Source organism: Pleuronectes platessa, chromosome 13 (assembly GCF_947347685.1).
Source record: "Pleuronectes platessa chromosome 13, fPlePla1.1, whole genome shotgun sequence".
Taxonomy (NCBI): Eukaryota; Metazoa; Chordata; class Actinopteri; order Pleuronectiformes; family Pleuronectidae; genus Pleuronectes; species Pleuronectes platessa.
The window spans coordinates 24,343,420-24,369,353 of NC_070638.1; the positions used below are offsets into that span (position 1 = coordinate 24,343,420).

General features: G+C 38.4%; 1 protein-coding gene across 2 annotated transcripts; it reads right to left on the reverse strand.

The window, feature by feature from the left end:
• Positions 1–13,356: 13,356 nt before the first annotated feature.
• Positions 13,357–22,393, reverse strand: atg10 (ATG10 autophagy related 10 homolog (S. cerevisiae)). 2 transcript variants are annotated; one of them, XM_053438116.1, is made up of 8 exons: positions 22,227–22,393; positions 15,936–16,021; positions 15,739–15,822; positions 15,511–15,645; positions 14,588–14,762; positions 14,172–14,269; positions 13,985–14,082; positions 13,357–13,820 (listed from the first exon to the last, which is right to left on the reverse strand). In XM_053438116.1, the coding sequence occupies exons 1-8, from the start codon at positions 22,255–22,257 to the stop codon at positions 13,694–13,696; spliced, it is 834 nt and encodes a 277-aa protein (XP_053294091.1). In that variant the 5' UTR covers positions 22,258–22,393; the 3' UTR covers positions 13,357–13,693. The 2 variants fall into 2 exon arrangements, with proteins under 2 accessions (XP_053294091.1, XP_053294092.1); XM_053438117.1 differs by lacking the exon at positions 15,936–16,021 and having other exon boundaries at positions 15,739–15,904; positions 22,227–22,387.
• Positions 22,394–25,934: the final 3,541 nt, after the last annotated feature.

Genomic DNA, 25,934 nt, shown 5'->3' on the forward strand with positions numbered 1-25,934 from the left:
CTATATTTAGTCCCTGTATAACAAACTCAATGGATATGGGCACTAGGCCAATAATGACAATAGCAATCTCCCTTATCAATTAACTGCATAAAACAGCACTTCACATTTAAAACTGAATCATCAATATGGGAGCTAATAATAGGCCACACAGAATGGTAACTCTCACAAAACTCTCCCTGGCATAACATAAACTTTGTGTTCACATGAAATTACAGTCACCTGTTACAAACAGGAACATCATACAGGTATAAAAGAAAATACAAAAGCCGGCACTGAAAAGGCACAAATAAAACGATCAGTTCAACCCCCCATTGCAGGCCTGTTAACTGGGTTCTTTGGCGCCCAATAAGGGCTACTCACGACCACCTGGTTTGTGGCGCGTGCACCGATAATATTGCCAGCTAACCGGCAATCGTTCCTGGCCAACTGGTCGTCCAACGTAGCTGAATGGAACCGCTAGCGTTCCCGGTAGCTAGCGGCGCTATTAAGTGGCGTAGCTTCCTCAAAGGAACCACGAGCGTCCGGGTTGCTCGGGTGCTATTTGAGCAGCACGTTATCTTGCTAGATGACGGCGGTACACCTCCGCTAAATCAGCTAGCACTGTATACCTGCACAATACTGAGCCAGCTAGATAACTCCAAAACGGAACATAAAATACTGTGCCCTTTCGCGAGCTGAATGAAAACAAAAAACTCTTAGGTACTAAACTGAAAGTGGCGTCACCTTCTTAATACTGCTGTAGCATCCTTATTAATGTCCCTCTTTTACTTCACTGTTACTTCTACTCAGTCGGTCTCCTTTCTCACCTCTTTTTCTCTCTGTGCTCTCCCGTGTGTTTGTTTTGATCCCGCCTCTCAACCAATAGGGAGTCACTATTCTTGAGTGATGGTCATTACCACCAACTGCTGACCATTTCACCTAACTAGCATGTTAGATTGACTACACTCTACCTATTTTACTTTTTTAACTTATTACTGAAACTATGTAGACATATGATTGCCCAACCATATCCCCTTGCTTTATCAACAGTTATTTAATTAGCATCTTTACACTTTAGGTATGGCAGACACCTTCAGATATGAGAGACCCCCTCAGATTTTTGACTTTGTTGCTTTCATGGGAGCTAGTCCTCACTCTCTGGGAGCTCGGCTCCCTCTGGCTCCCACGTAATTCGAACACTGCATCCTCTTGAATTCGGCCAGACAACGTCACCACGTGACCTCGTCATTACGCCATAAGCCACTTCCCTTTTCCTTTGTTACACACACTCACACACACACACACACACACAGACAGGCAGACACACACGACCACACACACATTGATACCATCAGTATTACAACTTTATTTCCCCTTTTAATAAATCCTTTTGTAATTAAAGTATTTGTTTTCTGTGATTACTTGTGCATATGTATATGAATACAGCTGGGTTACTATAGCCTGTGCTCGAACTTAAAACCCTTCATTGTTTATTATAAAATCTTTAATATTAAATATTGAGATTATTAATATAATTTATATCATTTGAGACTGATATTTAAAGATTGAATTGTTGGTCCCTGTAAGCAGGGTGGTGCCCCGCGACAATAAGTAATAATTACAGATTATTTCATTCTTAATTGATAATTTTATTGTTTTCATTAATTATTTAACTATTATTAATTGATAACCGTATCATTTCTAATTAATTATTTGACTATTCTTAATTAATAGCTTTATAATGTTTAATTATTTTTAATAAATAATTTTTATTTTAATAATCATATTTCATGATTATTAATAATTAGCCAACGTCAAATCTACTACTACTATTGCACAACATGGCCACAAATGTGTTCCGTTGCCTAGATACAGGGAGTGTTTCACATCACCCGATGTCCCACATTACCCCGCTCTCCCCTACAAGTAAAATTTGATTGATGATTGATTGATGTAACCCAGCCATGATGTCTCTTGACTCGACTATATCTTGAGTTTGCTTACTTCCTCCCATTTTAAACCTATCATATCCAAATGGTTCTCTGCAGCTTTACAATAGTCTGTATCTTTTCAGCTTTAGACATGATCTCACAAGTTCCATTTCCCAGGGATTTCTTCTTTACCATTCCATTCATTCTTCTTATCATGTTTTTCCTTTGCTGCCACTTGCTCTTTGTCTTATCTTTTGTCAGCCTGTTTTTTTATCACTTCACATCCCCAGTACACCACACTGTGGTTCCCTCCACAATTACAGCACTTTGGTCTCACTCCCTCTCCACACTTTCCATATTCATATTCCCCACCGCACTTTGCAAATCTTCTTTTTCCTGTGCACGCTTTGGTCAAATGCCCAAATTCCAAACAGTTAAAGCACTTCATTGGCTTTGACATGTACTCCGTTACATTGTGTCTTGGAAATCTAAAAGTGTAATTTACTGATTTCTGAAAAAGCCTACAAGTTCTACAAAGCAAGCATTAAAAGTTAACCAATGGTTGTGTTTTTGGTATTAATACTGAACTAATTATATAATAAATTATAATAATTATAATAAAACAAATGTTATTATCAGTCTGTTCGACAAATTGTGAAAATTGTGTCTATGTTGCCAGAGACTGACATTTTTTATTCCAATCCTTAAAAGAACAGTTTGTTTAATTTTGTTGTAACATTGATATTTGCACTGTGGTTTAATGAAAAATAAAAGCATTGGCTTGTTGTTTTCAAATTTACATATGTGTTGGCATTTTTATTTCTCCCGAATGCTCCTATCATTTATATTTCCCAATTTCTCCTAAGGGGGATTAAGGAGATACATTTGACATTCTAAAGATCTCAAGAAGATATCGAAATGAGATCTCTTTTCTTACTCCCCAGTGCTCCTTATGGGTATGTAGGAGCAATAAGCAAGACATAAATTAACTCAAAAACATACAATAAGTAGATCTCCCAATATAATCTCATTCAGGTATCCATTTGTCTCACCGAAGTCTCAAAAAGTCAGTCTCCTCCTTGCTCCTAAGGTATTTTTAGGAGCAACAATTCAGATTGAATTGATCTCAAAATTAATGATATGCACTTGAGATCTTAGTTACTACTTTCTCAAGAGTTTAAGAAAAGACCATTCTGAGGCAAAGAATTTTCCTCTGGGTCCTTTTGGGAGCACCTTTTCTACAAACTCCACCAGGTCTGTTTCAGCTTCCTCTCTCCCTCTTCTTCCATGACTTGGCTGTTTTATCGTCCACCAGCACTCACACTTGCCGCTCATCATCGTGATTGTGCCAGGTTTATTTTTATGAATAGCTGCTTCATTGCACGTGGTGTTGCTGTCTAAGAGTGCTTACGATGCTAAGATCAGGCTGCACAACAATAATGGTTTAACATAATTATAGGAATTTTAAATAACCATTGAACATGATAGATGTTGTTTTAGTATCTCATACTAGTAGGGGGAGGGTCACCTGGTGCACCTATAACTCACTTGAGTACTTGGTGGGATCGCTTCTGATTTGTAACTTCCGTCAGACACAGTGGAGAAAAACATGAGACTCTCCCATGTTTGAGAGAAAGTTGGGAAATTGAGCTTTCATTCCCTCTTTTTACATAATGTAAAATTCAAACTCACTAGATTACGATTGTAGGGTCAGGTTTTGGAAATGTAAAGCATGACAGACAATGAAAACTGATAAGAGAGAAGAGTTCTTAACAGATGATTTTTAATATTAAAACTGCACAAACCTAATGTTGGTCCATTATGGTTATAGAAATTTTAGAGAAACAAATACCAGGATTTGTGGTATTTGCACAGTGAATGACCGACTTCCATGACCACTTATCTCTGCATTGTTGTTTATTACTTACTTGGTGAGGAGTTTAAAGAGATATTAATAATTATTTTTGAACTTTCTTAAAGAACACATAAGAAATCTTGATTTGAATGTGGTGCAGAATTTAAATGTTATTGGGATAAACTGCTGCCTCTCAGTTAGTGTCAGTTGCAAGTCTTGGAATGGGACTAGTCCTGTTCATGTCTCTCAATTGAAGCAAGATTCACTGTGAGCTCAAAAGCAAATTGTACTCTTTGTAGACAATTTAAAGATAAAAAATAATCACATTCCATACCACACATTCTCCACATTCTGCCTTCATATTCTACACACACAATCCAGGGCATTCCAGTTAACAGTGCCGTTTGTTGAGAGTTTCCACTGAGTGTGTCTTTCAGCAGGAGAAGCTATACTCTGGCTGAAAAGCTCAACGTCTTCATTCTCTACCTGTCGTATTAATCGGACACACTCCTTCATCTCAATACCGGTAACGTTCACTTGGGCCTGTGTTTGTATGTGTGTGTAAAAAGGATGCAGTGTGCATATGGCCTGAGGACAGTATCCTGTCACGGTCATCAATGTGCCCAACGCGTTCACTAATCTTTTTATGATAAGTGCAACACCATACTCTGTGTGTGTGTGTGTGAGACAGAGAGAACATGACAGACAAAGGAGACGATTAAGACACAACATAAAAGAAAGACAGGGAGAACAATATTAAATTATGTCTTATTATATTTGACGGGAGTAATGTTTTAATTTTTTCCCTTTATTCCACAGATTTTTCATCAACTCTTACTGTATCTCCTATATGCTCTAGGCTTGGCCATTTTGTGGACAAACAAAGTAATATTTGCCAACAATGGTATTAACACAGGAGCCAATTGGCCTTGTATAGAAAGAAACAAAGCTTTTCATGATCTTAATTCAAGGTCTAGCTTCTTCTTGCACACATCTCCATGATAACCGAGGTCCGTTAAAAAATACTGTGTCACACTAAAGCTTCCAAGGCCAGGGTTTCAGCTCTCAGGCTCTTCAATACTTTAAAGAGTCACTGACCTTTTACATGTAATGTATTGATGATGACTAGTTTATAATGCCAGACCTTATAATATCTCACTTTAAATTTCCAGTGTGTAAGATTATTTTATTTTGTTTATGTTTTAACTAGTGTGTTTCATCTAAATAGTATGAATTATTGTTTTCTTTATCGTAGGATATATATATATCCCTAGGGTATATAAGTACAGTGCCTTGCATAAGTATTCACCCCCTTTGGACTTTTCTACATTTTGTCATGGTATAACCACATATTAAAATTTATTTCATCGTGAGTTTATGTAATGGACCAACACAAAATAGTGCATCATTTGGAAGTGGGGGGAAATATTACATGGATTTCACAATTATTTACAAATAAAAATCTGAAAAGTGTTGAGTGCATATGTATTCACCCCCTTTACTGTGAAACCCCTAACAAAGATCTGGTGCGACCAATTGCATTCACAAGTCACATTTGCAAGTCACATAATTAGTAAATAGGGTCCACCTGTCTGCAATTTAATCTCAGTATAAATACACCTGTTCTGTGACGGACTCAGAGTTTGTTGGAGATCATTACTGAACAAACAGCATCATGAAGACCAAGGAGCTCACCAAACAGGTCAGGGATAAAGTTGTGGAGAAATATGAAGCAGGGTTAGGTTATAAAAAAATATCCAGAGCTTTGAACATCTCTCTGAGCACCATAAAATCCATCATAAGAAAATGGAAAGAATATGGCACAACCGCAAACCTACCAAGAGGAGGCCGTCCACCCAAACTGAAGAGTTGGACAAGGAGAAAATTAATCAGAGAAGCAACCAGGAGGCCCATGGTTACTCTGGAGGAGTTGCAGAGATCCACAGCGGAGGTGGGAGAATCTGTCCACAGGACAACTATTAGTCGTCTACTCCACAAATCTGGCCTTTATGGAAGAGTGGCAAGAAGAAAGCCATTGTTGAAAGGGATCCATAAAAAATCCCGTTTGGAGTTTGCCAGAAGCCATGTGGGAGACACAGCAAACATGTGGAAGAAGGTGCTCTGGTCAGATGAGACCAAAATTGAACTTTTTGGCCTCAATGCAAAACGCTATGTGTGGCGAAAACCCAACACTGCCCATCACCCTGAGCACACCATCCCAACAGTGAAACATGGTGGTGGTAGCATCATGCTGTGGGGATGCTTCTCTTCAGCAGGTACAGGGAAACTGGTCAGAATAGAGGGAAAGATGGATGGAGCCAAATACAGGGAAATCCTTGAAGAAAATCTGATGCAGTCTGCAAAAGACTTGAGACTGGGGCGGAGGTTCATCTTCCAGCAGGACAATGACCCTAAACATACAGCCAGAGCTACAAAGGAATGGTTTGGATTAAAGAATGTTAATGTCTTAAAATGGCCCAGTCAAAGCCCAGACCTCAATCCAATAGAGAATCTATGGCAAGACTTGAAGATTGCGGTTCACAGACGGTCTCCATCCAATCTGACTGAGCTTCATCTTTTTTGCCAAGAAGAATGGACAAACCTTTCCATCTCTAGATGTGCAAAGCTGGTAGAGACATACCCCAAAAGACTTGCAGCTCTAATTGCAGCGAAAGGGGGTTCTACCAAGTATTGACACAGGGGGGTGAATACTTATGCACCCAACAGATGTCAACTTTTTTGTTCTCATTATTGTTTGTGTCACAATAAAATTTATTTTGCACCTCCAAAGTACTATGCATGTTTTGTTGATCAAACGGGAAAAAGTTTATTTAAGTCTATTTGAATTCCAGTTAGTAACAGTACATAATGGGAAAAAGTCCAAGGGGGGTGAATACTTATGCAAGGCACTGTATATGAGGTATATTTAAATACCTTGTATAAAAATTAAGAGCAGGTCCTCTTCAGAGGCTGCCATGTTTTTTACAGTAGTCTAGAGTGGAAAAACACCATTTTAGTTTTTATAAGCAACTGAAGGTTTCCACAGGTTCCACAGGTTCTCCTCCCTGGGGAGGATGAGGTGAGGGATATTCAGCTGCAACATGAAAATTCACCACTAGATATCACTAAACTCTACACTCTGAACCTCTAAAAAAAACACTATGTTGTAACAGTGAAATAGGAAAAAACGTATTTGAAATAAATGATAAACAAGCAGCTGATCAGCCTTAGACAAGCCAAATATGCAGATTTGCAAACACTATGTGCTAAATAACTAAAGCAAAGAATCAGGAAATAGACAGATAAACAGTAAGTGAGAAAGACAAAGACAGACAGACCCAATGGTAAATTGCAGTGTTATATCAGCCACATCAAAGAAATCACAAAAACAATCAGGTTAAGAAATAAATGAAAGGTAAATTCTGTACATCAACTACAGCATGTTTTAATTGTTAATAGTTTGGTGGGCGACTGGCTGGTCGGTTTGATGACAGTGGTATCAATCAATATGCATACAATTTTATTTGTCAAACCCGTATTCAGAAATCACAAGACCTCAGAGAGTTGCAACTGAGGGCTCCCTCTCCGAGTGTTTTGTATCCAGGACAGTTGAGGTTTTGTTTTGTTTTCTCCCTCATGTTTCTTGTATTTTGTGTTCCTGATGTATTTTGTAGTACATCTCTTGTCTCGTTTCAGGTAACCCCCCATCCTGCTCTCCTGTGTTTCCCACTTCCGTGATTACCTGCTGCTCCTTAATGTGTTGCATCCGTGTCCAATTGTCTCCCCTCCCCTGTGTGTTTAAACCCAATGCTCCCCTCCTGTGCCAGATCGTCTGTGCTCTTTGTGTCAACGTTCCAGTATTATTCTATCTGTGTATGCCTTGTTATTACGACCTGCTTTCTGTACGATTTGACGTGTTTTGCTCAGCTGATTTTGAATAAAGCGAAACCTTTTATACTTACCTGTGAGCCTGTCGAGTCGTGCTTATCACACTGACACAAACGGTCCCATTTGTGTCAGTGTGATAAGCAGAATGGACGAAGGTCAATAGATGTCTTATGTAACAGTACACAAAAACACTATTAAAAACATTTATGTTTAGATCCCTTTTAATTCCAAACCTAAGCCAAGATCTACCTACCCAATATCTTCCCAAAAAAAACACTGAGGAGGGTCATAATAGTTATTTTAGCAATTTCTGTTAAAGGATCAATGTACGACCATAAATAAACACAAAGAATGGTCGTTATGTAACTTTATCGATTCAATGGACAATATTCACATTAATATCAATTATTATTAACAGCATTTGTTCATTTCACAATACATAGCTTCTGAGTTCAACAATAAGTTCTGCAGAGGAGCTGCTACGGCAGTAGCAGCTCCTAAGTGTTTTTACATATAGACTTTGCCTTGAAAATGGTCATAAATATGACTACTGTACATTTTGCGCCCCTGCAGATATTTCACTATAAAAAAACCTTTTTTAAACAAATAAACTGATTTATTTTGAAACAGATACAGAAAGTGGTGCAACCATTTATGTTTGTGATATACATTCATCAGATCAACATTAAAACTGGGGTGAAAGATAATTTTCTCTGTTTATTCTACAGTGAACCACAAGACCTGCACTCCAGCATTTCACTTTCATTTTCACTTTTCCGAAGCACATTCGCTCACTTTACTCACAAATACGCTGCATTAGCCTCCACCTCGTTGATGTGAGGGATGTTTTCACAAGTAGTGAGACATATTTGGCGTCTGTATTGTAATGATCACCAGTGTTATATAAAAGCACTTTGTTTTGAGCTGGCCATATGTATGACCTCTTCATAACAACCCCAGGTGTTATCTGTGGAAGATGATTATCTGTTTGTGAAGCTTGTTATTAAAAATGCAATAAAATAAATTTAAGCGAAACATTGTTAAAACACAAACTCCGTCTCTTTCCCACCGCAGTAAGGTAGACAGCAGGCTACAAGCCAGTTTTCATCGATATGAGCCGTCCTCAGGGCTGGACACAGAATATTGGTCTCTATGTGCAGCTGGCAGTGAGACATGCACAGGGACCGTCTACAAAGTGCACCACCTTAAAGAGATGTTACAAATTTATTCAATAACTTCACTGTAATATGGTGTATTCTCGCCAAAATTACATTACACATCTAAGATCCAGATACACAGTATTTGAGGGAAGTTATTGAATACTTTTCAAAATAAAGAATACTAAATATTAGGCAAAATCCCATTTTTCCATACTAGGTATTGTAGTATAACCAGCAGGAGACACTGGCTGTGTGATGCGATATGAATGTCAGGGCTTGTGGAGAATTGGATGACAACACAGGAGCAGTATGGAGGCATGTTATATATATTTTTTTTTTTTTTTTTTATGTCTGAAGATAAGCCCCTACTATCTTCAGTTGGATTGGATTTGGCCACTACTCTGTTTACCCCTGAAACTCTAGCAGGGTTTTGTGGACTAAAGCACTTCACCCACCCTTCCAGCGGCATAGGGGTGAGGAAATAATGAGTAAAATAGTAAAATATACTTTCTAGGAGAACTATCACTTTAAGGTCGAGCTTAACACAAAATCTTCAAAAATGCATTTCAGAGCATCGCTGGATACCCATCTGCTGCAGCTAGGTGGTAATCTCTGCATGCATCATGCCAGTTTAAAACAACTCTTTAGATAAATTAGCGTATAGTTCCATGGTGTCGAGACCAATTCAAAGGTGATACAAACGCTGCAAATTTATTGCAAGTTTATCTAGTGCAACAGAAAAAGACACTGACTTCCGGGTTACACAAATCATATAAATTAAATATCAAAATCCAGTTCGGCCTATGACACGTTTTTCATTTCCTATTTTTTATCTGAGCACAAAATCAAAACTACGAAAAACAAACCGTTATTTGTTTTTTGGTATCAGATTCATAAATTAATAAAATGTTCTGATTTTTCGTTTTCTAATTGAATATAGAAGAACTCCCAACTTCCTGATGGTTTTACTGGTAGCAAGGACAATGTCATCTTGAATTGCCATATCATTAGATAATGTATATAAGGTGTTTAGGGCCTAGTATTAGAACCAATCTTCTTTTTTTATGTAATTTGGCGGACGCTTTCATCTGAAGCGACTTCAATTAGTGCATTCTACATCTACGTGGGGCCATTTAAGGGTTCAGTATCTTGCCAAAGGACACTTCAGCATGCAGATGGGGAAGACTGAGGATTGAACCAGAGATTAATAGGATAAAATTGTATGTCATCCTCGTTTTCATGTCCTTGAAACATTCTTGAAGTTTAGTTAATTGATTACATTGTTCTGGTTTTATTTACAAGTATAACTGTCAGTGTGCATGACAATGTTTCCAAGTCGAAAGCATATAATGAGAATAAAATTGGTCCGGCACAGAACCCTGAGGAACCCTGTGGTTAACTTTGGTGCAAACAGATGACTCATCATTAATTTGCACAAACTGGAATAGTTCTGACAAATTTGAATTAGGGGTGGGATTTCTTTAAGTAACTTTGTAGGTATGGGTTCTAGGATACAAGTTGTGGGTATTGAAGTTGAGATTATTTTGGTCAGCACATCGAAGGTGATCAGTAAGAAGCTATCTAAATAACTGGTAGGATTCTCAGCTTTTCCTGACCTCTGTACCTCTGTCCTTGATGATGTAGTAGCATCAACTGAGTGCAGGAGATTTTAGATTTTATTACTAATAGTTTGAATTGTATCGATAAAGTAGTTTATAATGACATCGCTATTCTTGGAGGAATACTCGGTTTGATGGAGCTGTGAATCTGTCAGCCTGGCTACAGTGCTGAAGAGAAACCTGGGGTTGTTTTTATTAGGTTGCACTTGGAGGTAGGCTACTGTACCAGTGCCTCCATTACGCAGCAAGTGTCAACGCGGTATTTATATATTTAAAGCAATTGGACTGCTTACTTCACACATCAATGGGATCCTGACATCCACTCTGGGATATTATTTGGAAATAGAAGTTTTTCAAAAAATCTACAGGCTGATTTCTTCCTTTCTATGGGAGGGTAAGACATGGTATAAAGGGCCATGTCATGTTCTTCTACTTCACTTTAAGACTCACTTTCTTCTTAACTGCCTATATGCCCAACCCAATTCACAAGCTACATTATGATATTGTTTGCTTTACCAATCTTGTTCCAAATCAGGTTTGCTCATGGACTTCAAGGATTGTCCAATCTCTTTCCACCCCTCAGCAATGATACAGCCTTCCCTGGGTTCCTCCTTGTGCATTGTACTGCACCAGGTACTGCTCCTCTCCTGTGGAATCATCTCCCAGTTTCAGTTCGGGAGGCAGACACCCTCTCTACGTTTAAGAGTTGGCTAAAACCTTCCTTTTTGATAAAGCTTATAGTTAGAGCTGGTTCAGGTTGGTTTATTTTACCAACTGTTTATTCTTATCAATGTTGTAAATATTGTTTACTGTTTATTTTTCTGATGTTCTCAGTTACACATGGCATCTATTGCACTTCTGTCCATTCTGGGAGAGGGATCGCTCAGTCATGAGACTCTCTCTGAAGTTTCTACATTTTCTTCCCCTGTTTAAAGGGTGTTTTTACTCTTGTTGAGGGTTAAAGACAGAGGATGTCACACCCTGTTAAGCCATATGAAAGAAATTGTGATTTGTGAATATGGGCTATACAAACAAAAGTTGATTGATTGATATTAAGAAAGTAACTATCTGACTTTTTCATCCATAACTATAGATGGGCATCTCGGTCACAGAGAAGGCTTTCAGGTTATAGTTTTAGTGGTACTAGAATTTGTACACAGACAAGAGGTTTAAGGTTTTAATTGAGATGGACCACGTCATTCGGCTTGGAGTGATGCAGGGAGATGATGTGGGTGAAGAGCATGGCTTGAAGGCTGGCATGCTAGTGAAAAAGAAAATGCATGCAAAGAAAATGGGTGGAATGTATAGAGTAGGCCTTGACTAGGAGTAAGATTTGGTGGGCCTTGGTTCAGGGAGCTGTGGAAATAAGCACAGGAATGATGAATAGTATAGTTATATTTAACTTTGGCATACCATTTTTTAAATGAATTCCTGTAATGCCCTCTGAAGATGTATGCATTACATTTTTTATTACATTTTACATGCTGCTCTTCACTGTTGGCACCCATTTCATTTATCTTGCATGCCACAGTGTCATGGCTGAGTGGATTTCAGTACCTATCTGGGATTGGGCTCCATAATGGTGGAGATTACCTCTTTAACGGCAGGAAGTATCATCAATAATCAATTACGAATCAGTTTTATTAATAACAAACATAACATTTTGTTTGCCTCTTTCGCTCCCAGTTTTACAAGTCTACCCGCACAAAAGTAGGACACAAGTGTCAAATAATATGTAGGCTAGGCATGTATAGTTAATATAATAGTTAAATTATTTTGTTTGGTCTGTCATTAGTCTTGCAAATTCAGACTAACTAAACCTGATTTGGGGATTTATCATTTTCCTGTATTTCATGAATGACAAATGTTTAATGAAAAGTTTGTGACTCAGCGGAGTAAACTATGCCTTCTCAGAAAAGCCAGCAGATATTGCTGTGACTTAGTCTTGTTTTAGAATAATGTTTTAAAATTTAAAATTATTTTTATAAGAAATGCAAGTGAAAGCTGGAAGCTGTTGGTTCCAACTGCAGCTGCAAACAGCATTTTTTTTTTTTTAATCTTTTAGCACCACCTACAGGTGAAAATGTACCTTCCCATGAAGGGGATACTGCCTAATGTATTCACTCACCCCTGCACTTTTTCAGTTTCCGCATTGGAACTGCCACCTGTGAGTGCTGATGAACAATGATGATAATGAGCAACCTGGAGTAACAACTGAAAAAGGCCAAAGAGCAAAATGTACAAGAAAAATCTTCCTATTAGGAAATAGAGGGAGAATTTTGCATTATACAAATTTACTGAGGTTGAGTGGTAAACATATTTATGGTTTGATGAGCTATTGGGCAACAAGCTGGTAGTTAAGGGGACACTTCACCGAAAAATTTGTATTCAGTCATTATATACTCACCACTATGAGTTTCATGGGTAAACAGTGTTGCAGTCAAATCAAGTAAATGGGACTCGTTCTTAAAAAATAAAAAAATAAAACAGAAAAAAATCCCATGCCTCCATACTGCTCCTGTAGTGTCATCCAAGTGTCCATAAGCACTGACATTCAAGGATATCAGAGGACATTTAGGCTAAAAACGTTGTTTTAAATGACGGCGTTTCGAGTCAAATTTGAACGACGGGGCTTACAGACACCACAGGAGAAGTATGGAGGCATGTTATGTTTTTTTTATGTATGAATAGGGGGTCCCCAGTCTCTTCTCCAATTGTATTGGATTTGACTACAACGCTGTTTACCCCTGAACATTTTTTTTGGTCTAAAACCCTCCATATATAGTGGTGAGTGGATGAGTGAATACAAATCTTTCAATAGACTCTGAATGAATAAATTCCCGATGTCAATACTGGATAAGAAGCAAGCAGAAGCGCATCACTTTTCTTTATGAATCATATTTTAGGAGTCCAGGCAGTGTGTGTAACAAAAATGCAGATCTGAAATTTATTCAAATAGTTTGAACACAGGCAAACATACAGATACTCAAATAAATTTAGCTTCATGCACATTCCAAGATATCATTTCTATACTGATTTTCAAAGTCATATCAGGTAGGCTATGGATAGATAGCAGCAACAGACAATTGCGCTAAATGATAATGTATAGACTACAAAGGTAAAAAAAACACTACCAAATTTACTGATCAATAGTACATATGATGCTTAATTTCCCTCTTGATTATTCAATGCCCATCTATAGATGGAAGCCACTGTCCACTCCATGGCGATGCTTACTGACAGAGGCAAAGAACTGCAGCATCAGTTTGGCTTGGGGTTGCTGAGTAAGGCTGGGCTGGGTAAGAGCCGGGTGAAGTACATCAGAGGGACATCCAGACCAACCAGAGGACCCACCACACTGAGCCATGTCAACACATAATTCACTGGCCTGCCCAGATATACATTCACACACAGACATACAAAAAGTGAGTACTTTGAACATATTATGGGATACACTGAGGTAAGTTACACATCATAACAGCATGTTGATGCTCAAACCACATGAAACCTTCATGAAAAACTTGCTTCAACTTAAGCTAACAGTGATATTACCTGTTTTGGTCCTGAGCCAGCTGCAGCACAGGCCTCATGAACTCCTCTGTTTTACAGGGATGGAGCATAAAGAAAGGCTGACCAAGCAGTGGATGCTCCTGAAACACAAAGAACAGATGATCTCAGTGGAGCACAGAGAGGCACATACTGATAACAAAGCTGATAGTTGTATCGTCCCAGCTTTTACCTGCTGAGTAATTGTATTGAGAGGACTGTTTTGAAGTCGAATTCTAAAGTTTGGATGAACAGAGCTCCACACCTCCTCCAATGAGAGGCTCCTCCCCTCTATTAGAGTAACATGTCAGGATGAAGCAGAGACATAAAATCACACAGTATACTCATGACAGACTGACATGGATAAAATATGTAGAGGTTTATACCACCTCTTCTACTGCAGCAATACTTCAGAAGAAACAAATGAGAACATTCGTCTGATATCCACATCTAATTATAATGTTTTAAAATCATAGAAAACTCCATCTTTGGTGGTTGCATTGCATACCACTAATGCCGTTGAAAATATGAGGTCTGGTATGAAAAAAACATTGGGTTCATTAGGAAACTGTGGTGGGACAAATTAGAAGCAAATTACATGCAACTAACCCAGAGTGAAGGCTCTGAAATAGAGCACAGGAGTACTATAGCTGCAGGAGTATAGGATGTGATACTCGTACTGAAGCACCTTTCTGCTGTCTTTAGACACTGCACAGAACCCACCATCATCGTCAGTTATGTCTTCTTTGATGCTGTCAGCATCATATGAGGCAACAAGAGCAGACTGTGGGGGAAGAGAGAGTGGAGTTCCCCATGTTAAGCAGATTCTTCTGGTACTGTAGATCATTCATTTAAAGACAGTGTAAAGCAAAGTCAGTCATTTGTCTCTTAGCATGCTATACATGTAAGTAAGTGATAATTGAAAACATGTAAAGATTGGGAACTATGTAGCAATAATTTTGACCGTTTTAAAGCATTCCTTGGTTCCTGAGAAGGAGGCCGCATATCTTCATCATAATTCTTATTGGTCGACATGCATGACGAAGTGCTGCCCTCAGTAGCAAAGCCCACCCGTATGATTTTAATGACTAAGCTGTAATTAATTCAAAATATGTCAAAAAACAGTTCAACAGCCCCCTTTGCTTTACTTAATAGTGCAAACTGTGTACACCAGGAAACTTCATCTTGCGTGCACTATGTCTGTCAGGCAGCCGTGGAAGCCAAGCCCAGTAAGGGCGAGCTATGTAAGAGCAGCAGAATACTGCTCACTTTTTAATTATTTTGAACACTATTTATATATACTATTACTTTTAAGTAATAGAGTTTGCTTGGGTGGATGATGAAACTGTGGTGTGGTATTCAGAGAATACATTTGTATTGCTTTACACAGCCTTTTAATTAAATGTTCATTCAAATACAACTGAAAGTTAAAATAAGTGACTGTGAACATTCAGTGATATATATATATGTAAATATACAGCTAGTAAATAAGGTACATGACATGAAATGAATGTTGACTTGTTCACCTGTACCTTTTCCTGTTGCTGTTGATGACAGACACTGTGGGATCCTGAGTCCGAACTAGATCCCACTTGGTCCCATACAGAGCTCAAATTGATGTCAACGGACCTGAGAACAGTCTTCTTCAAGTAGCCCACCTGTGAACCCTGAAGCCATATCAGAAACTCAAATTAACTACATCCTGCAGCAAACTGGCAGGGTCTGTCTACTCTAATGAGAATGACAGCATATGTTCTCACCTGGACTGACTCCCAGCTCCAGCCATCTCTCAGCTGCTCTGACTGCTGCAGGAGGAGCTGACAGCAGTGATGGAAGGTCTCCTCCTGCACACACAAGTCCATCACTACAAGAGAACCTGGTGGAGGGTTACTCCCAGATTGCAGATCAGCAGAGTCACCATACAATCTAGAGATAATTAAAATTCCGCATTACTAACCTGAATTATTTCTGTGGAGTGGCTTTCTATGCACACAATTAACCCCAAAAATAACCAGTAACACCAGTTACCAGATAGATGGAGTGCTGTACAATTACACATCATATTATATTAATTCCTTTGGTACATAATACAGGAGAGATGAAAGAGACATAACTAAAAATTACTTAAGTACATCAGAATTCAGCATAGTTTGTTACTTTGCTGCTGCTCTTTGATGAGCAGCTAGTGTGTGTATATTCAGTGTCATCTGCTACCTCTGTGCCACCTGGTATAACACAACCACAGCCTCTGCAAACAAAAAGTTCCCACACATCTTCTTGTAGTAGATACACAATATCTATCCATCTGTCTTTCTTATTAATTCCACAAAACTGTGTGTGTGTGTTTCTGTCAGTGGAACGAATATTTTAAGAAATGTTCATCTAATCAGTTTTAACACTTGACATGTGCAGAGTCTAATTGGTTGGTATGATTTTGACACAGAATTTGTTCCATACTAATATAATTTCAAATAGCCCCTTACAGCAGTGGGGAAGCAGCTTTCGTCTGAGTCACTTTCTAAAGCAACATTGCCCGGATCAAACATGTCAATTACAAGGAACAAAACGCAAACAATAGACTAAACCCTGAGGAAAACATGGCAACTTAACCCCTACAGTCATCAAGGTTTACCTATTATAGGGTGCATCACACCACTACAGAAAGGGATCTATTGGCAGAAACTGAATATAAAACAATCCTAGTGATGTTTTCACTAGTGTGTTTCATCTGAATTATACAAATTGTTTTCTTTACCCTAGAATGAGGCCTTTATATTTAAATACTTTATGTTTACACCAGGAGCGCGTCCTCTCTACGGAGGCCACCATGTTTTTTACAGTAGCCAAGACTGGACAAACTAAATACCTTTTGAGTTTTTATGACAACTGAAGGCTACCACAGGTTCTCTTTTATGTTTGGAAGGGGACGATGAGGTAATGGGTATTCAGCTGCAACACGAAACGTCACCACTAGATATGCCTAAATTCTACACACTGAACCTTGTGCCCAGAGTAATCCACTCCTCCCACATGCAAACGATTATTAGGGCCCCAGCACCGAATGGTGACAGGCCCTATTGAAATTGTAAGGATTATTATGGCACAAGCACCTCCGGTGGGAGGCCCTATTGAAATTGTAATGATTATTATTATTGCCGTTATTATTATTAGGGCCTGAGCACCTCCGATGGGAGGCCCTATTGAAAATGAAATGATTATTGGGCCCGAGCCCCTCTGGTGGGAGGCCTATTGAAATTGTAAGGATTATTCTGAGCGTAGTGAATGGGCTTTTTGAGGGCTTCAACGTGCTCAAAAGGTTTCTAAAGTTTGCAGTAAATTAGAAAGTGGTGAAAATGTTACGTATTCTGGAGTATTTGGAAATAGGCGCAACAAAATAGCTCAACAGTGCCACCTACAGAAAGCCCCTCATTTAGCATTCAGTGATTCTCACGAAAATGAGGACGGTTGTGTATCATGACCAGATGCACAAAAAAGTCTCTCAGTGTATTATGAAAAACGCAACAGGAAGCCCGCCATTTGGATTTACTGGCCATTTTGGCCATATTCCACATTTTTACTATGATGTACTTGTCGTAGAGCTTTCATCAAATCAACTTAAAATTTAGTTGAGTGTCATCACAACAAGATGGAGATCTAAAGTTATCAAAATTTCGTCAAACCGTGTGACCGTGGCGGGGCGTCAAAGTTTGATTCAACGCCATCAAATCACAGGCTTTTGTATCTCAGACATATTTGGTCCAATCGAGTCCAAACTAGACACAAAAGACAAGAGTCGCGACCTGATGACATCTACACGGCAATCGTGACTTAAAATCCCAGCGCCCCCTGGTGGCAACCGGAAATGTCTTACTCTCTTTTGGAACGTCTTACACTTGGAAGTATTCCTCCTCATCCACTTTGACAAACCATGTCAAACTGTATCAAATGGGTCTCAAGACATTGATAATGTAGGAATACGATTACTGTGACTTTTCATCATGCGGATTATTAATGGCGTGGCATCAAAGTTCATCAACTCGCCGTGAAACACGAAATTGCTGTAACTTCCGTGTTCATGGTTCCATCTCACTCAAACTACATCCGTGTGTTAACATCCCCACCCTGAAGATATTCATATGGTTTTAAGGAATGGGCGTGGCAAAAAAACTGACTAGCGCCCCCTAAAGGGCAGCTCTGGCACTACAATTTGCCGACATGTACAAAAATTGATTGGGGCATTTGTCTTTTCATAACAAACAAACAAGTCTCTGGATAGACATGCTAGACCAAACAGGAAGCCCGCCATTTTGGCTTAAGCGGTCATTTTGGCCATATTCACCATTTTTACCAGAGGTGTAAAAAGTACTGAAATATTGTACTAAAGTAAAAGTACCTTTACTTTGATGAAATTTTACTCAAGTACAAGTAAAAGTACCCATCTAAAAATCTACTCAAGTAAAAGTAAAAAGTAGTTCATTTAAAATGTACTTTAAGTAAAAGTTACTTAGTTACTTCCAACAACTTGATGGGGGCCGCTCTTATACAGTGCAAAATAGGATAAGGGGTCATAGATCCAATCAAATTTTTTATTAAAGGAGAACCTTTACAAATATAAGTGCAATGACATTAAACATGTCAAACATTAAACATTTAACATGTCCACACAACATTTAAGAACTTTTGGGAGGACATGTCAAGACACGAACCACATGACGGCTAAAATAAAAAGTTAAAATGCCGCTGTCCCACTGTATATTTAAACTTTTGGTTAAACTTTGGTCCACCTTTAGAGCACTAGTCTACACACTTCTTGTTGAGTTTGAGCAGCAGCTGATTTTCAAGGTGAGTAGAGCTCATCCGGGCTCGCTGTGCAGTGAAAAGCAATCCAGCACAGCTGAAAGGTTGCTCACAGGCGGCAGAGGCAGGTAGGCCAGTGTTGAGTTTCAGGCAGTGTTGTTCATGAATGAGTTCCAAAAGAACGCGTTCATTGAGAACGTTCATTTTAATGAGAACGTTGAACTGAACGCAACTTAATGACAGATAATGAATTTGAACGGTGAACACGTTCATATTATCTGAAGTCTAGCTAATACGTTAATACGGAATGTTTTCCTTCTCCTGAGGAGAGACGCTGTCTAAATCGAATGCTTGCACCATGTCGTTGCGATCGTTGTTGTGTTTATTTGAAAAGAAATGCAGTCTTTGGGGGGTGCCAGGAGTGAAGCTTGCATAGAGCGCCAAATGTGCTAGGGCCAGCCCTGTGTAGCGCAGTGATTATCAAACTACGCGGAGGCATAACATGTGTGCACGCGACCGGGAGGGGAAAATGCGGGGCAGAACTAATATTATAGCCGAACTAATGTTTTGACGTCCGCATGTCTTTAACGGCGGAGCAGAAAACAAATCGCTCTTTCGCCGTAGACAGGGGTCGGAACCCGCAGCTCTGCCCGGAACTCCAGGTTCACTGTGCAGTGTTGTGCATGTCGCGAACAGTGAACTTTACGATCAGTTTTCATATGTTGAACGTGCACGTGAGGGAACGTCATCCACTCTATGCAGCATTTACCACTGCAGTGAGACTTGCCTTGCGCCTTGAACTGTTTTTTTCTTTCTCGGTAACGGATGTAATTTCCAATGTAGCGAGGTACAATACTTCAGTCAAAATCTACTTAAGTAAAAGTAAAATTACCCATTTCAAAATCTACTCAAAATTACAAAGTACACAAAAAACTACTCAATTACAGTAACGTAGGTAAATGTAATTCGTTACTTTACACCTCTGAATTTTACTTTGATGTACTTGTCCCAGGGCTTTCATCAGATCAACTTAAAATTAAGATGAGTGTCATCACAACAAGATGGAGATAAAAACTGATTTAGAGATCGATTTTTCGTCCCGCCATGTGACCGTGGCGTGGCGTCAAAGTTTGATTAAACGCCATCAAAACACGATGTTCTGTATCTCGGACATACATTGTCCAATTGAGTCCAAACTAGACATGTAAGACAAGAGTCCCGGCCTGATGACATCTACACAGAGACTTGAAATCACAGCGCCTCCTGGTGGCAACAGGAAGTGACATGTTTTATACTTTGATGAATGCTCCTGGCTGCTTTACAATATACAGCTCAAAAGAGGTCATTCAAGTCATTGGATCATGGTCAGAATTGTGACATCTCCTCAAACCGTGTAAACATTGATGTGCGGCGAAGGATCATCCTTCGCCAATGACCACGATGTTGTCATAACTCCAGTGTTCATAGTCCTATCACTACCAAACTTCTGTCACATGATAAGAGTCCAAGCTTGAACAGCTCTATGTGTCAATATATCCTCAGTGTCAAAGCACCGCCTACTGATTTACCATGAAAAAGGAAGTACTTTGTTAATCCACTCTGCATTATCCAACCCGCTCCAAACTACTGACCTATGACCACCATCCTGACCTGAATAGCTCCATATATAAATATCAGTTCAGGGTCATAGCGCCACCAACTGATCAGTGTGAAAATTAAGTTGTGGTAACATTGTCCAATTGACAGAAAATTGCTTTTGATTGACTGATCTTTTTTTTATTTCACCATATCAGACTGACACAGTATTTCATAGATACAGTGTCTGTACCTGACCACCTAAATTAATTAAATCAAGTAAATAAGTGAAGAGTATTACAAACAAAACTAATCAAAGTTAAAACCACTTTATTGGTACCAAATAATAGAAAGATAAAATGGGGTTTATTAAATATCAGGTTACCCAATCCAAAATTCCAACTCATTAATGATCTGATTACTGACCATCAGTTCAACTGACTGTGTTTAACTAGACCTGGCTGCAAAAGATGAATATGAGAGTATAAAGGAAGCGACACCCTAGATTTATCGTGTCTTACTGTATATATTGTTGTCTTACTGTATATATTGTTTTATGTTTTATGTACAGTGCACTAACCACACCAAGGCAATTTCCTGTATGTGAAAATATACTTGGCAAATAAAATAATTCTGATTCTGATCTGACTATGGATGTGTTTGCTCATCTTGGGAACTGTTGGGTTTTCTGTATAATTTTTACTCTCTTGACCATCTCTGTAAAGTGCCTTGAGATAATGTATATTGTGATTCGATAAATTTAATTGAAAATTGAATTTAATAGATGCACGAGTGTTGCAGATGCAGATCTCCATCATGGCCTATGGCAGCAATATTTATAGAATCACTTTGTCTACAAAATAATAGCACAACATTTGTTTTGTTGTTGCCATTCGTTATATCAAGCTGAAGTTGAAGTTGAATCACAGAGCTTTTATAGGAGGGCTCACAAATGCCAAGGAAGAATTCTGAAGTAAGCTCTGGTGTGTATAAAAAATAAGCCATTCTGAAAATTAAAATACACTTGTATTTTCACAGTATTGAATGCAATGATAAAACAGAGCATTTCATTTATCTACTTATTTCAGTAATCTCTGTCTGTCTGTGTCTCACAAATCTCCAGAGCTGTCCATCTTATCAGCTTTACATTTGGCATGTGTATTGCCCCAGGGAAGTCCAGTGATGAATTTACAGCTTCAGAATGAAAAAAGCAACCAGCGTTGCCATTGGGGAAAGCAAACAGCCCATTCCAAACACTCAGGGTTACTTAAAACACAGGTGACTATAAAGATTCAATAGCGATTCATTTATCATCAAAACAAAATTTTGCATGTAAACTCTGAGAAAGTTCTTCATATACAGAAAGTGACCTACGACTCATTTGAGTTTCCTTAAATTATGTAAAAGCGACAAAGAAAGAGTTAAATAATGGTTAAACTGTCCAGTGCTGAGACACATTCTGCTCACTCATCTTGTTGTTCTTTTAATACTTGAAAAAAGGCAGACTCGCGACTCGGATGTAAAAAAAACATAATTCAAAATAAAAGCCAGGAAAATTGATGGGTAACGTTAGATACGACATAATAAATGTGTTAACTAAACTGGAAACGGGAAATACCTTTCATAAAGTGTTTTTTTCCTTTCGTTTCGTCCCTTTTTTCCCCCTCTGACAAACCAAAACGAGGAGAAATGATTGTTGTTTAAGCTAAAACCTTCTGTTGTTTTGGTTTTGGTTCAAAACGAAATATTTGAACGAGATGATACGATAATACACAGACCATCTACTTTCCGCGTGTTACGGATGAATGTTCAGTTGGACACAGACTCAGTTTCTAACTGCTTCTAATGGTTTGGAGGAGAGACATGAACACATTACCAGCTTCGCTTCCAGTGGACACCTGGGTCATCCTACATGACTCTGGCACTTTGATTACAAACCCAGCAGATCCGACACAGACCCTGTGTAGATGCAGCGAGTGTGGATGTTTACACTTTCTCTTCCGTCGACGACTGTTCCTAGTGAATTATTGTTCCGGGTTGCAAGATCACGTGATGACCACCGTCGTAACCAGAGGGGCGTTACCCTTTATCGCCCACTCTTTCAACATTCCCTGCTTCACTATATAGTGACTTCTATATAGAGAACTATATAGTGACCTCATATGGAAAAGAAAAAACGTATTCGGACTATACTCAAAGCAATTTATCTGCGCAGTTAATGACTTCCTTGTCGCAGGATTATGACATCACAACATCATCATCATTTACTGTCTGTCAGTACTATTTTAGATGCTTATTTTACAGTTGGTATTAATAATTTGATGCAAAAAACACATTGAATGATCATCTTAAAAGGTAGAAATAAACTTGTTTCCGCAGGTTTGTGCTGTGATGCCCTGCTCGTATTTACATTTATAACACGGGTCAGGCTGTTACTGCTGCCCTCGCTTCTATAGTCTCTACACCGCGGGCAAAATGCATGATGGTAGATATTGCTCAGTCTGACGTAGGTAATTAATCATGAGTTGTAAACATACAGTCTATGGTTGTACACTATTTTGCATGGTGCATTATGGGAAACAATTAGTGCACAATATAGGGTATAAATGTAGTGGTCGAAATGTTGATGTGACAGATAAACACCAGTAGGGTTCACCACATATATCCAGTATAAAAGGGGTATAGTCCTTCAATTCAATTAAAAAATAAACATTAAAAGATGGTCTAGAGCCACTCAATTTACATTTGTTTTAATCTACTGATTAGAAATAAAAGATTTATCATAAAGAATGTACCTTCACTATCAATATTAAAGTCAATCAAAACAAAGAATACTTACTTCAATGTTATATTCAAAGGAAAGATCTTACAGGGTAGAATCTATTATGTAAGCGATTGACACAATGTATTTTTGAAATAGATTCCTAATAGTTTTATTATTAACAGGATGCTCGGTTGAAAAGCACAGACGATCAGTATCAGAAAAAGTGACATAGTGAGTCAGCGGCATAAGCGGCCAAGTGAAGAAAACACCCCGCATCAGCATTATTATGCCTAAAGGAATTGGATCAAAAATAATTGCATACTCCTTAAAAAGGAGTAGTTAAGCAGCCTGCCATTCGGATCATATAGTTGACCAAAAAGTGTGATATTGTATTTGAACAAACTTTCAAGAAATAAAGATTAAACGTTTTTGAGAATGCCCTTATTATTCCAGATGCAATAATTATGTGGAGAGAAGTTATGTTTAAACAGGAGAGACCTAGCCAAAAGCATCAGTTTGATTGGGATTTTACTAATATTATAATTACACAATAAAAGAAACCCCAGGCAACCTATTTCGGAAAATACATATTTTCTAAATAAAATTACATGAACAAAAAGGGTAACTAATGAGTTGTCACAGCCAATTAATCTTCAATGTGTTTTAATGTCCAGAAACATCATGCTCCCACACTGGCAGGTAAAATCAAAAATATACCATCAATTGTTTTGGATACAGTAGAATCAACATACAGGGAGACAGAGAAATGTCTGGATATGGCCTCGGCTTTGGAGAGTAGAGTACTTCCTTTGTGAGTGAAGTGCCTTTGTAACTATGAATGCAGTTTCTATTGTGTTTTTTCTGTAGTTGGGTTAAAATTTTATTTTACGCATCTGTGTATAATTCAAAAATAATAATTGTTTCAAACGTCAGCTATTTGCTGAGGTTTGTTCACCCTCTTCCAACAATTTTGTTATAGAGCGAAAGTATGCACCTTTAGCCCTTTATAAATACAAGTCATCCAATTAATTTAGTAATTGTGTGTATTAAATATCTCTCCCCATCAGAAAGAGCCTTGAAAGAGATTGGCTAATTGTGTAACAATCTTTTCTTTGGTTGCTCTTTTTTCTTTGATTAAATCACGACCAAATTTCCTGAGAAACTTCCTCAACCCAAATTTCAAGAGCTCCCAGTTCCTTTCACCAAATATATGAGTTACTGCTTTGCACCAATAGGCATTGATCAATCAATCAAGATTCAAGATTCAAGAGTTTTATTATCAAATGCACAGAGATAAAATTAAGCAGTTGCTGGCAATGAAATGCTTGAGTCACAGGCTCTCTTCTAACAATGCATTAAAAAACAAAAACAAAATTTGAATAAAATAGTATAAAATAGAATATCAAAAATTTAAAATATGAAATAAAATATATATATATAAATATAGTTAGCATTAGTTCTGAGAGAACCGGTGGGTCAGTTAATAAAGCCACAGGTCCATTCCGTTTCCAACTTTTTGAGATTTTTACCACTAAATGTTGGAAATCTGATACCAAAGGATGAACCAGTCTGGCAACTTATACTCGACTTGAAGGATGATGTTGATTTGGTAGTTAGCTCCATTCATACCAATTAGACAATTTCATACTTTGAGAGTAAAATATCAGAGCAGCGATATAGGTACCAAGAACATTTCCCAGAGAGAAGACTGCTGCTAAAAACATCATCTGGAACATTTCGCCACATAGGTCCACTTTTTGGACAATGAGATTCTAAGCCAAACATATCTTTTTGAAACATGTTGTTAGGAACTGTGGGATTGATCAATGTAGCAGAGGATCAATCAGCACAGCTCAGGGGAGGACACACGTGGGAAGCAGGCACAAATGAGACTGATGAGGACACAGCACAGATCTATGAGCTGAGCAGGAAACCTGAAAAAGTGTGGGGCAATTTGTTTGCTCACATGTGGTGAAGATTGAAAGATGCTGAAAAGCAACCCGTTCATCTCTGGCTGTGTTTGGGAGACCCGCTGCTGTAAAAACTAAACCCAATCTTTGACCAATAAACATCAACTCGTGATTGGCCATTATATGCATTCATCAAGCTGTGAAAGACCCTCTATGGAAGTTGCAGGACTCTTAGCTGTACCTATTGAAATCCCGATATGGAAGGTAGCACTTAGCTTCACTCAGAAGTACCTTAATGCTACTGTGGTTAATTTTTTGGTGAATGCAGGTGTCATATTCACACCCATTTGCTTAGTTTGACTGACTAGTGAAAGATTATGCTACTGTTTGGGAAGGTGGTGGCCGACCAGTTTTTGGGTGAGTGGGACAATAACAACCTAAATTTACAGAAATGATCTTTGAGAAAAATATATTTGACGTGTACTTTGCCTTTTTAGTTTTTTCCTTGTTTCACCTACTAACATGGAGGAGGCAGTGATAAAAACGTTTACTGTAGTCAGCTACAAGTGGCGATCAAGATACTTTGGAGGATCAAGTATGTTGTCCATCTTCACAGGATATTCAGTCTATGGCCAAAATGATTTTGTGAGTTATGGCAATACTCCATCCAAGAAACTTGATAAATTCCCTCTATCTACTCACCACAATGGCGGTGGAGGGGTGGGTGAATGTGGGTGAACCCAGCTTGGTCACTGAAATAACTTGAAACTAACAAAAGTAATAATATATAAAAATGTACCACAATTCATAAGCAATGTCTGATTTGCATTAGTTAATTTTCAGTAAATTTGTATTTATTATTACTCTTGTCAGTTTCAAGTTATTTCAGTGACCATTGTGGGTTTTTCTT

Bases quoted from the DNA above. Each gene is read 5' to 3' on its own strand.
- atg10 (XM_053438116.1), bottom strand. From the start codon at position 22,257: ATGACCCAGGTGTCCACTGGAAGCGAAGCTG. The intron at 15,646-15,738 runs GTGAGAACATAT...ATATGGCTTCAG, and splicing joins GGAGCTGGGAGTCAGTCCAG to GGTTCACAGGTGGGCTACTT. The intron at 13,821-13,984 runs GTAATATCACTG...ATATCTGGGCAG, and splicing joins CTGGCTCAGGACCAAAACAG to GCCAGTGAATTATGTGTTGA.